General features: G+C 35.6%; 1 protein-coding gene across 1 annotated transcript in view; it reads left to right on the top strand.

Moving 5' to 3' along the window:
- MAN1A2 (mannosidase alpha class 1A member 2) overlaps nucleotides 1-12,345 on the top strand; it is a 190,487-nt gene that overhangs the window by 149,703 nt on the left and 28,439 nt on the right. Inside the window, exons 9-11 of the mRNA XM_004771062.3 lie at nucleotides 661-776; nucleotides 3,850-4,069; nucleotides 9,497-9,669. Coding sequence (XP_004771119.1) covers nucleotides 661-776; nucleotides 3,850-4,069; nucleotides 9,497-9,669 — 509 coding nt within the window. The remainder of the gene's footprint in view (nucleotides 1-660; nucleotides 777-3,849; nucleotides 4,070-9,496; nucleotides 9,670-12,345) is intronic.

Raw genomic sequence — 12,345 nt, 5'->3', positions numbered from 1 at the left:
AAAGTTTAAGAATGTAGAATGGGGCTCATGGAAAGGGATAGAAGAATAGTGTTGCCTTGGGGATTGTGCTGTTGCCTTGGATAGGATTAAAAGTATAGATGGGGTAGAATAAGAATACACATAGGGCAGACATATGAAGTAAGAGTTATATAAATAGCAATCAAGTGTATCCATTCAATAGCTACTACAAAGAAATTCTTTGCTTTTTCTCCTTTTAGATTTATTTTACTTTACTGTCTATGGCACAGAAATCATCACTAACCATCCTAGAGAAAAATGGGCTCTTTTTAGTTAACATCAGATTCAAGCGTATCTCATGTTTAGTTAAAGTCATTAATATATGAAAGATAATTGTTTTCACTTTTGGAAAAGTATGATTGTGTGATGGTATACAAACTCTATGGCTGAAGAAAGACTCCTACGTATGTGAAATACCCCGTCCCCAGAAAGGGATTTCTGGAAAGTTGGATATACATGCAGAGGGAAGTGATAAGGGCATATTTTTACTGGACTGAATTTGAAGTATGCTGCAAACAAGGCTGTCAATATAATTTTTAAATTACTGATCAGTAATAGTCATTATACTTGAAAAAGATTATTTCATTGTTTTCTGTCTTCTCTCTTCTCCACCTTCATCCTTTCCTTTTTCTTTTATTACAGATCACACATCAGTTGGTGGGCTGGGAGACAGTTTTTATGAATACCTACTAAAAGCATGGTTGATGTCAGATAAAACAGACCACGAGGCAAGAAAAATGTATGATGATGCTATTGAGGTAATTCTTGCCAGAACACTTACCTGTTTAACATTCTTTGAATATACAGTGTGTTTCGTAGTGACCAGTGACCACCTATGTGCATTTGATTCTTTGCCCTCACTGTAGAGTTTTAGTATTTTAATCTAAAAGTCTTGTATTTTCCTTTATTCTGGCTTTTTTTTTTTTAAGATTTTATTTATTTATTTGTCAGAGAGAATGAGCACAGGCAGACAGTGGCAGGCAGAGGCAGAGGGAGAAGCAGGCTCCCTGCTGAGCAAGGAGCCTGATGTGGGACTCGATCTCAGGATGCTGGGATCATGACCTGAGCCGAAGGCAGCTGCTTAACCAACTGAGCCACCCAGGCATCCCCCTTTATTGTGGCATTTTAAAGAAATTGTTGAAGAATAAATAAATAATGGTTTATGTAAGAACATTTATTATGATTACTTTTAGTTATTGTCTACACAGACTGGAAAAACTTGTGACTTTACATATATTTTCATAAACATTTCTTCTTTTAGCTGACATTGAACCTACTCAATAATATGGATCAATAATAAGGGCAAAACACTTACCTAGTATTTTCCACACACCAGGAGCTGTTGTAACCCCTTTTACATGAAATGAAATCATTTCATCTTTACTACCATTTTATGCTTGAGAACCTCATGGCACAAAGAGGTTGAGTAACTTGCTCAAGTTCACAAAAGCTAGCAAGTGATGGAGCCTAGAACTGAACAGTCTGGCTCCAGGGCCTGTGCTTTGAGCCACTTTACTGTATTATTTCATATTTATATAAAATAGATATAAATGTCTGTCACCTCTTACAAGCTGTGACAGTTTAAAATGGGGAAAGGTTTCAGTCTTGGAAGCACTTATATGTGATATTTCCAAGCAAAAACTGTGAAATAGAGAAGTGTGTCACCCACTTATTAAGTTATTTGCTTTCCGATCCAGCACAAACCCATAGCCCTTGAGTGATTTTAATCGGTTTTTAAAGTTGTATTGGAGCGCCTGGGTGACTCAGTCAGCTAAGCATCTGACTCTTGGTTTTGTCCCCCTCCCCAAATAAATAAATAAAATATTTTTTAAAAATCAGGTTTTAACAGTCTCTCTCTCTCTCTCTTTCTATACATATATACATATATATATATATATATATATATTCTTTAAATTTTATTATTTTCACTGAAGTATAGTTGACACATAATGTTGCATTGGTTTCAGGTGTGCAGTGTAGTGATTCAACAGGTCCTTACTGCTGTACTCACTGCAGGCGTAGCCACCACCTGTCACCGTATAACACTATCACAGTACCACTGACTCGATTCCCTGTATCCCTATGACTGGGAGCCTGTATCCAACTACCCTTCACCCATTTTGCCCATCCTCCCACCCTCCTCTCCTGTTCTTGATATTCTTAAATTATGTTTTCTCTACATTTTTCTTCATCAGAGTTGTTTGGATTTTCAAAGAAACACATTTAGACTTTGTTGACTTTGTATAATTTTGTATATAACAACACCGTTCTGACTGTGGTTGATGATCAATATTCAGAGTTCTAGCTATTGTGTTTTTAAATTAAAGCAAGAATCTTATTCTTTTTATAGCCTTACTTTTGGGGGAACTAAGTCCCTCTAATTTACAGAATGCACAGATGCTAGACTGATAATTTGGTATATGGTGTTTAGTCCATTGTAGGCATTCAGTAAATGTTTCTTGGGTAGGCATCTATTGAGTGCCTTTCCTGTGGAAAACACAGCAGATGCCATGAGGCCCACAAAGATGAAAAATACTGTCCTTGTATTCGGAAAACTAATCTTTTCATTTGTGGAGTTAAAACAATAATCAAAACTTAGAAATCAGTGGTAGTCTCTTCTTTTCCTTACGACCCAATTCCCAATTTCCCTGACAGCCCAAATACAAGTATTTACCACTTATTTATAAAATGACTTCTTAGCTGAACATTTATTGACTGCATACTACACTTATGGAGTATAAGATGATGAATGAGGCATAGTCCTTACAATTCTGTAAAGCAGACATTATCATTGTAAGGAATACACAATAAATTTTTCCAGAGCTGATTGTTACCAAACTTGTCAGAGAACAACACACAAAAATATGGGTTAAGTCTTATTCTTTTTTATTGTCCAAAAAGTGTAGTCTCTAATTGTATATAATCCTTTTCACCAAAGAGAACTGGATTAATGGTGTTTCTTAGGCTTTTCCATAGAATTATCTCTAAAGGCAGAGAACTAATTTATAGCCCCTCCTAGCAAAGTCTGAGAACATAGTCCAAAGGAACAGAGCTCCTAAAAAATCTAATTTTTATAAAGCTAAATGTACTTGTTGGAGACTATGTTGTGTTACATTCAAGTTGAATGTAAAATATTTCTCTTACCATCCCCACATCTTTTGAGTAAAGTTGGCATTCCAGGAAGATGGACTCTGTTTTCACATGGCCTCTCATCGCCATGACACAGCACCCAAAACAGATACCTGGGTTTGCAAAGTAAGGGGCTGAGGGGTGACATTTAAACTTCTAACTGGATTTGAAAGCTTTATAGCATACAAGCTGCCTCACCTAATAGTGCCTTTTAAAAGCGCTTTGACAAGAGCTGTGGTTACAAGGAAAAGGAGAGACCATTTTTACTAAATACCAAAATCATATTTTTCTGATTAACCTAGGTATCCTCCTCTTCAGCTTTACTGTATGAAATAGAAAATAGATTGATAGAACCTTTTGGGTTATAACTTGTCATCATGATCTCAACTGACTGATTCTTATGAATTCCATTTAGCGCTAGAAGAAGAACACCTGTAATGCAGGTCATGTTGTGTCTTTAGGTCAGTCTTCTGTCTCCCACCTTGTCTTTATCCTGGTAGTGATGCGGTATTCAAGATTCTGTGTGACTTGTTTGCTCTCCAAAACTTACTTTTTATAAATTAACTCTTCCAGGTAGGGAAAGTTACTGATTTGTAGAATATCCTATTACCTATTAAGGTTTTATGATAACTTGAAGAATGTAATAAGTTTGAATACTAACACTTTGCTTCTAAAATTTTGAATTTCTACTCTTTCTTACAGGCTATAGAGAAACATCTTATTAAGAAGTCCCGAGGAGGTCTCACCTTTATTGGAGAATGGAAAAATGGGCACTTGGAAAAGAAGATGGGGCATTTGGCCTGTTTTGCTGGGGGAATGTTTGCACTGGGAGCAGATGGTTCCAGAACGGATAAAGCTGGTCATTATTTAGAGCTAGGGGCAGAAATTGCACGTACATGTCATGAGTCATATGACAGAACTGGTAAGAGTGTTAATAACACTAACCACTTAGACTAACAACCTCTAAGTTAAAAATATATCCAGGAATTAGAAGGAAAATATATAGGCATTTGTCGCTTTAAAATAGTTATTCTAATACAGTAAATCATTTTTTTAAGAATTTTAATTTTAATTCTGGAGATGTGTTCATTTTTAAAAATTATTCTGAATTCTACTGATTTTATTAATAAAGATTTTTAAATTGTTTTAAGCATGTCAGGTGGGGCATTTGAGGATGTGTGGAATGACATTATTTACTTTAATATAGTAAGAATCCATTTTAGCCATTCATTTCAGCTTCTGTAAAACTAGTTACTTAAAAGAACACAGAATTGGCTGATTGGGGTTACTTGTCTTGCATATCCTCTTGTGAAAATAAGAATGACCAAAAAATAATAGTAGTTATATTGAATGTATAATTGGTATCTGGGTCTTTTAGTAGTCTCTTAGTCAATTCACCGATAATTCGGGGATTAATTGTGCCTTAGACAAAAAGGATCCTCTGTTGCTTTAGGCAAATATGTTATGTTATGTAATATTACTGAGTTGCAGGGTCCTTACTTGGAAAATGAGATGGTTCTCAGTGGTGAAAAGGATTGTTCTTAGGGGTGGGGAAAAATATTTTTATTTATTTTATTTTGAAATATATAAAGACTAGATATATATACAGTCATGGATAGATAAACATATTTGATCAAATGCTGGCCTTGTTGATGAACAGGATAGAAGTTCTCTAACAAAATATATTGATGAGTTGTTAATCAAAATTTCATGGAGAGAGAAGGCAATCAGGTTTTTTTTTTTTTTTAAGATTTTATTTATTTAACAGACAGAGATCACAAGTAGGCAGAGAGACAGGCAGAGAGAGAGGGGGAAGCAGGCTCTCCACTGAGCAGAGAGCCTTGGACTGAGGTCCCAGGACCCTGAGATCACGACCGAGCCGAAGGCAGAGGCTTTAACCACACTGAGCCACCCAGGCGCCTCGGCAATCAGGTTTTTTAACAGACTTCAAAAAGGATTGAGAAATACTAAAGTAGACCTTCCAAGATTTTTTTTTCTAGTTTTAAAAAAGCGTTTCTATATGAAATAATGGAAAATGAGTTCACAAAAAGACTAAAAACTAGTAATTTCTGTTTGCGATTTCAGAAGTTGAGTTGCTTTTATGAAATAACTGAATTTCCATTTTAGGATTTATATAATAAGGAGTTGAACTTATGGTGAAATTGACCTTTTAGTTCCCTCAGTAACTCAGGGATTCCATTTCTTGACAAAAACAACTAAGTCAAAAGGACTTTGAAGTGGATGTTATTTTGGAGTGGATTAGTGTTTGTATGTAGTACTTAAAAAGTTGGTGATCTAATTATAAGTAGAAGCTAAGTTATATTAACATGTTGACCATATGGAGTATCAAGTGTATATTTAAAATACAGCTAAAATCAGTAAAACCCTGAGGATCACAATGGATATTTGGTATGCTTATTATGATAGAGACTTGTTATGCAGGTTTTGACCACAAATGAAATAAAAGATAAAAAAAATTGTAGAGTTTTACAGAGCAGACATATTAAAAATATGATATACTATTGTTAATAATTAATACTATTAATTATTCACTCCATTAAAAGTGAACACCTCTGATGTGCCAAGCCTTACACTGGGTGCTTGCAGATGAAAGTGTGAATAAGACCTATCTCCTACCTTTGAGGAATTATAGAATACCAGAGTTAGGAGAGGATTCCCTGACTGTCGCATTTCATAGACATTGCTGATGCTGATAGGAAGTACTGTGATACTGTAGAAAGGAAATGTGCCTACGATTGAAAAGCCCCATGTTCCACTATTTATTATCTCTGAGCTTTAGACAACTCGTTTAACCTGCCTAAGACTCAGGTGCTCCATCTGCAAAAAACTGGAACAACAATACCTACCCTGTCTTCCTCAGTATGTTGGTTCTCATGGTCACTATTACATGGCAAGTCAGTGACCTTGTGACCTTCTTTGCCATGGTATGCCCCAAAAGATAACTGTTTGATTTGTGTCCTGTATTTTCAAGTCTTTCACTGTTTTTGCGTATCTTTAATCTCGACTTAAATCCTTTAATTAAACGGTATAGTCCTAGTGTTGCTTCCTTCCCACTTGGTAATTACATCTCCTGTGTTTTGGTATAGCTGTGCTAGAATTTTTTGGCCGGCTTATTTAAAAATATCCACTCACTTTTTAGTAGTGATTCTAGCTGAATTCATACCATAAAGACTTTGGAATTTCACTTTCATTTGTTATTGGAATTAGAATTAATACTAATGCAAAATTTGGTAGTCCTCATATTTCATCTTCTTGATGAGCATGGTCTTCTGCTAAATAATTTAACAAGGTTTGTAGGAAACATTGCTGAATCTGTTCATGAAACCAAGTAGTAACTTAGTGTAGTTTCAGACCTATTGTATCTATATGGGAAGCTAGATTGATAGATTATTTCAGTTTATTCTGAGATATAAGGCAGAATTGGTGCCAAATGAGGTCTTAGACTTTAGAGTCTAAGAGTACTGTCCCCCACCCCCGTTTCTAGATTTAAAACAAAACAAACAAAAAACCCCAAAACTCCTGAACATGAATAAAATAATGACTTAATTAATTTAATTTACTTCTTACTGAAGTTGGCTAAGGTCTTCCCTGGACCAAGTGCAATATATTACATTTTGGGAGAAATTTTAATGTTTACATACATATAACATATTCAGTGGACAAGAGAGCCATTGGACATGGAGTTTTGGACATAACTCTTTTCTTCCTTAAAGGAAGTTAATAGGGAAATAGTTTAAGTTCTTCCTTTACTGTTAGCCTTCTGAAACTGAAGTCCAACCACCTATCCCAGTATATTCCTCATGCTTTTTTATCTTTTGTTGGATTACTTTTCCTGACCTAAGATGCTTATTTTTCCCATCTCTACAGACTCTATCTGGAAGAGCCCTGTGCCTTACAAACTTATCTATGCCACCTTTAAATGTATTTTTCACTGTCTTACTATTGACCTTTGTCACATTTGATATTTTATTCTGATTTTTTTTTATTTGTGCATGTCTCTTCAGTTTGCTTACATTATATGATTTTTGCATCCTCTTAGAGTTCTTTTTACCCAGGTACTAAATTATTTATGGTTTCAACTCATTTTTACTTGCTGGATTAGTTAGTTTCCTTCTGGAAGTGAAGTACAAGTATAAATGGGAAATTTAAGCTAGAAAATAGAAATTAAGTGCAAGATTATTAGGAAATTATTTTTTATCATTCTTAAACAAAGGAACACCTAAGAAATAATGCCCTCAGAAACACAAAACTAGTGATTTGACCAGCCTAATGGATATAATTGGTACATAATTTAGGCTTGTGCATTCTTATTTACCAACTTCTCACAAAGCAGATATGTTCTCTTCCTGGTATGTCTTTTTTGTGAAGTTGTGAATGGCCAATCAGAGAGAGAGAATTTTTAGTGAGAAGTTTAAAATATTAGTATCATGCAGCCAATTTCTACTTCCAGTTCAGGCAGTATTATCATTACAGAAGTTACTGTCTCATTTAACATTAGCCTTAAGATTAACATTTGAAAACTTCATATGATCACCTCTTAGCATTCATTCTTTGAGAAAGGAAAAACACAAGAAATTCAGATAAAATGACTTACTCTACTCTATTGGATTGCCATCATCTCATTGCTTATGGTGTTTAACTTTTATTGTCATTTTTTTTTTTCCATTTATTCATTTGACGGAGATCACAAGCAGGCAGAGAGAGAGAGAGGGAAACAGGCTGCCTGCTGAGCAGAGAGCCCGATGCGGGGCTCGATCCCAGAACCCTGGGATCATGACCCGATCCAAAGGCAGAGGCTTTAACCCACTGAGCCACCCAGGCGCCCCAACTTTTATTGTCATTTTAAAAACATTTATTAAATGCCAAATCATATTTGACCATATTCTGACCTTGTTAATAAACAGGATAGAAGTTCTTTAACAAAAAATATTGATGAGTTGTTGGTTAATCCTAACCTCAAATCCCATTGAAGAGCTAGCTGGTAAAAGCTTTATGTGCACACAGAGTTATGCATATGGTTTCACAGGCTTCTTGGCAGAACACTGTCTTCTTCTGGAGCCTGTCACAGAGTTCATGACCCTCAGGTTGAAAATCTCTTGCTTGAGTTCTGCTTTAGTTCTCTTAGACTTAGCGGTAAATTCTTCTGGATCACATATTTTGCTTTCAGTAGAACAATCAACCATTGGCACAAGGCTTTTGGTTTTGTGTATTTTCTTGGAGGTGATGGTGAGAAAGACTTGGTTTTCACATTTGTATGGGATTACTTAGAGCTTATAGTGTCTCCCTTGTAGTGCTGAAATTTGCTACAGCAACCCATGTCGTGCCAGCAACTGTGGCATGGTTCTGTTTGTGGTCTCCCAGCATTATAGTTCTTGTTTTACCTTTTCTTTTCTGAGAAAACATAAAAATGTCTAGCATTTTTTGAAAGAGATGAGAGACCTTGAAACTACCCCTAAAAGGAAAGAAAAATGGCAGCTGAGAATGGTAATTATGTGTGAGCCCAACATCCCAGTGGAAGATGACTTCACATTGATCAGATTTAAGGTGCTTGGTGTGATTAGAAAGAGGTTATTGAAAAGACTTTAATGTAGTGCTGTATTCTAGCCTGAATGGAAATCATGTCATTCAAAAAATAGAATGTAGTGTTGAAATATATGTGTAATGGCCCTGTTTTATTCAAATTGATAAATGGGCAATACTGATGAAATTCTTGGTGATTGACAGTTTGAATCTCTTCCTTACTATATATACAGGGGCCATAGGAGAGAAGAGTTTATCTTTAAAACTGCTTTAAGTTTGAAAATACATTGCTTTTTATATACTGTAGGATGCTCAAAAAGTGTATCATCTACACCTTAATCTAATTCAAGATCTGAGCTCTAAAATGTTTTCTTACATATGTGTGTTCTATTTAAAAGGACTTTAAAATTGTTCTGACTTAAAAAAAATTATTCTGCACAGTACAATTATCTGCCTCATTTTATTTTTGAACAGAACAGAATATATAATGTGCTTATGTCTAGCTTTGCATTTGTTGCCAGAGGATTACTAGACTCTTGTCAGTATAGTTGGATTTAGCGGTATGTTGATGTGCATTATGTATGAGAAATATTTCATGTCAGGATAATAAGAATATTTATAAGGCTAGTATAGGAAAACCAAATGTGGATCTTTTAAAGTCACTGATTTTGCAAAACAGCCACAATAAAAATAAAACAAAATGAACATAACTTTACATTATACCCCATTCTTTCAGGGGAAAAAGAAGCTCTGGCGAACAAACACAAATGGTTTATTGTGCTCATTTGTTTCTTTTGTCATGTTACAGCATTAAAGCTGGGTCCTGAATCATTCAAGTTTGACGGTGCAGTAGAGGCTGTGGCAGTCCGGCAGGCTGAAAAGTATTACATCCTCCGTCCAGAAGTAATTGAAACCTATTGGTACCTATGGCGATTCACTCACGATCCAAGATATAGGCAGTGGGGCTGGGAAGCAGCACTGGTAAATAAGCCAATATTTCATTTTATGTGCAAGAGCATTAAATCAAGCCTGCCCACAGAGCCACATGTCCTCATCCATGTTACCTCATGTTCAGTAATTGTAGTGAGGCTTTATTTATCTGATGCAAAAACTCTGTTACTCAATTTAAGTTGCAAGTTTCTTTCTTTTCTTTTTCCTTTCCTTTTCTTTCTTTCTTTCTTTCTTTCAAGATTTTATTTGTTTGAGAGAGAGAGAGGGAGAGCACCAGCAGGGGAGGGAGGGGCAGAGCTCCCTCTGAGAGTAAGTAGAGTAGTAAGTAAGTAGACTCCCCACTGAGCACAGAGCCTATCCCTGTTGTAGGGCTTGATCCCAGGACCCTGAGATCATGACCTGAGCTGAAGTCATGATTTTGCTCAACCGAGTCTCCCGGGGGCCCCTTAAGTTAAGTTACTTAAGCAGTAGAAGTAAACCTTAGAATCCAGTTTAGTTCTTGATGAAAACTATTTTCCTCCTGATGTTCACTCATTCTTCTTCTTGAATAATGAAAAATCATTTAAAAGACATGATGGGTTTAAGTATGATTACACAGTTTCTTTACTTGCCAGTTAAGGCTTAACCTCTAGGAAAAAAAAAATCCTGAAACTGCCCAGACTCACAGCTGGGATAGATTACCCACTATTCACTTCAGCTTGTGTTCCAAGTAATTTCTTAGTGGACCATCATAAGAAGAATCAGTGAATTGTTAAAATTTTTCTAGATTGAAAGACTGTTTATTTACTTATCTATTTATGAGACATTTTTACTAGCTAGTAAGTAAAGAAGTCAAGTGGTTTTTTCTTAAAATCCTAGCCTTTCAGAGAACCCCATGGCTGTCACTACCTAGAGAGAAAGAAAAATATTAGTCTTCTCATGAAAGTATAGCATATTCCTGGGAGTGAGGGAGTGTTTTATTCTTCGAGATACACTAATTATGACAAATAACAGTAATTATTACGGATATTCATATACCAGTTGTATAACTTAATGTTGCAGCCTAGACAGAATTATGACATTGTAGGGGAGGTAAATAATGTTAGTAAATATCTTTGGTAAGAATGTTCAAGATATGTTTTAGGGCAGAATGTAGACCAATTTATGTAAAAAAAAAAGGTTTCACAACTAGAGTATAAAGAACGTGAACTGAAATAATTACACTTTAAATTCAAGTTTCAGAAGATGCCATGATGAGGAAAGGCAGAGATGGAGATAAAAGAGGAAGATTTGTATCTTAATTCACATTTTAAATAGAAGTTGCTTTTTTGCCCATCACTGGACATACCCATGACGGATATGAAGAAGGTAAAGGGAAGACAGATTGAGACAGAAGAATAGTATCTTGTATGTCTTCTGTTTCTGTAGCTTTAGCTATTCCATTCACATCTTCAGACTTCCAAATTTGAGTATATTTGCCTTCAAGAAATTATCCTAAATGACTTAAAGATTTAGTCATGCCTCCCTGCCACTTTCACAGTATCCTTAAACTGCTCTTGATAGCTTTCTGGTGGTGAAGACACATGATCATTGTAGAAAACATGGCATTTAAAAACTCCTGAATTCAAAATATGTTTAAAATATTTAGATAAGAGGGTTGGCTCAGTTGGTTGAACAGCTGACTCTTGATTTCAGCTCAGGTCATGATTTCAGGGTCCTGGGATCAAGCCCTGTGTTGGTCTCCATGTTCAGTAGGGAGTCTGCTTGAAAACTCTTTCTTCCTCTTTCTCTCTCTGCTCCTCCCCCTGCACGTGCACATGCACTCTCTCCCCTCTCTTTTTTTCTCTCTTTCTCTTAAATAAGTCTTTTAAAAAAAAAATATTTAGATAAAGTACCAAACTCTTCGGTAAGACGACTTTTAAAACCCAGCTGTAGTAAAAATGGAACTATATAAAAAGGAACAGCTTGATTAAATAAAAACTTTCGGTGTTAATTAGCTTTTCATTAGAAAAGAGGAATACCAGAAGAGTAAGAAAGGTAACAAGATTAGGAAAAAGAAGCCATGGCGGTAATGATTAAATAATTGTACCTTCATATGACAGTGTCTCAGGGTTATGTAGGGCAGAGAAAGAAAAGAACCACATGTGATTCAGCTTCTCGTGAATGGCTTATTTTTATAGTGATAGACCTGCATAAGCAGGATATTTGCTTCCTTTGAATTAAAAACAGGTTTGAGTGGGTGCCATTTGATTCCATGTATTTTATTTAGACGTGTTCAGAGATGCAAGAAGAGATCTGAATTAAGAATTTTAGCTCACAGTTGGGCAGTAGAGCACAGTAGTTAATAATGTGGAGCAAATTACTATTCTTTGCCTTAGTTTTCCTGTCTGAAGTAGAGCCTATTGAGACACTTCATGGGTTGTTAGAGATTTTAATGTTATTATATATGAAGCCCTTACAAGACCCTCCAGCACGTAGCAAAAACTTCATAATGGTTAGCTTTTAATATTGTAATTATTGTAACAGCTATGTGGGTGGGTACATCCTGCCAGTTGGTACCACCTGTAATGCCTAACTTGTAGGATTGTAATATAATGTCTGTCATACAGTACGCTTGCAGTAAATATTACCTCATTGCTACTACTAGGGAGAGCTCCTAGGTAATAACTTTTTTCAAAGCATGTTTTGGATTGTTTATTCTTAGAAGTGAAAAAAAAATTGTCTTTG

Source organism: Mustela putorius, unplaced genomic scaffold, assembly GCF_011764305.1.
Source record: "Mustela putorius furo isolate JIRA1106 unplaced genomic scaffold, ASM1176430v1.1 tig00000585_pilon_pilon_pilon, whole genome shotgun sequence".
NCBI lineage: Eukaryota > Metazoa > Chordata > Mammalia > Carnivora > Mustelidae > Mustela > Mustela putorius.
This window is presented reverse-complemented; position numbering and strand designations above follow the sequence as displayed.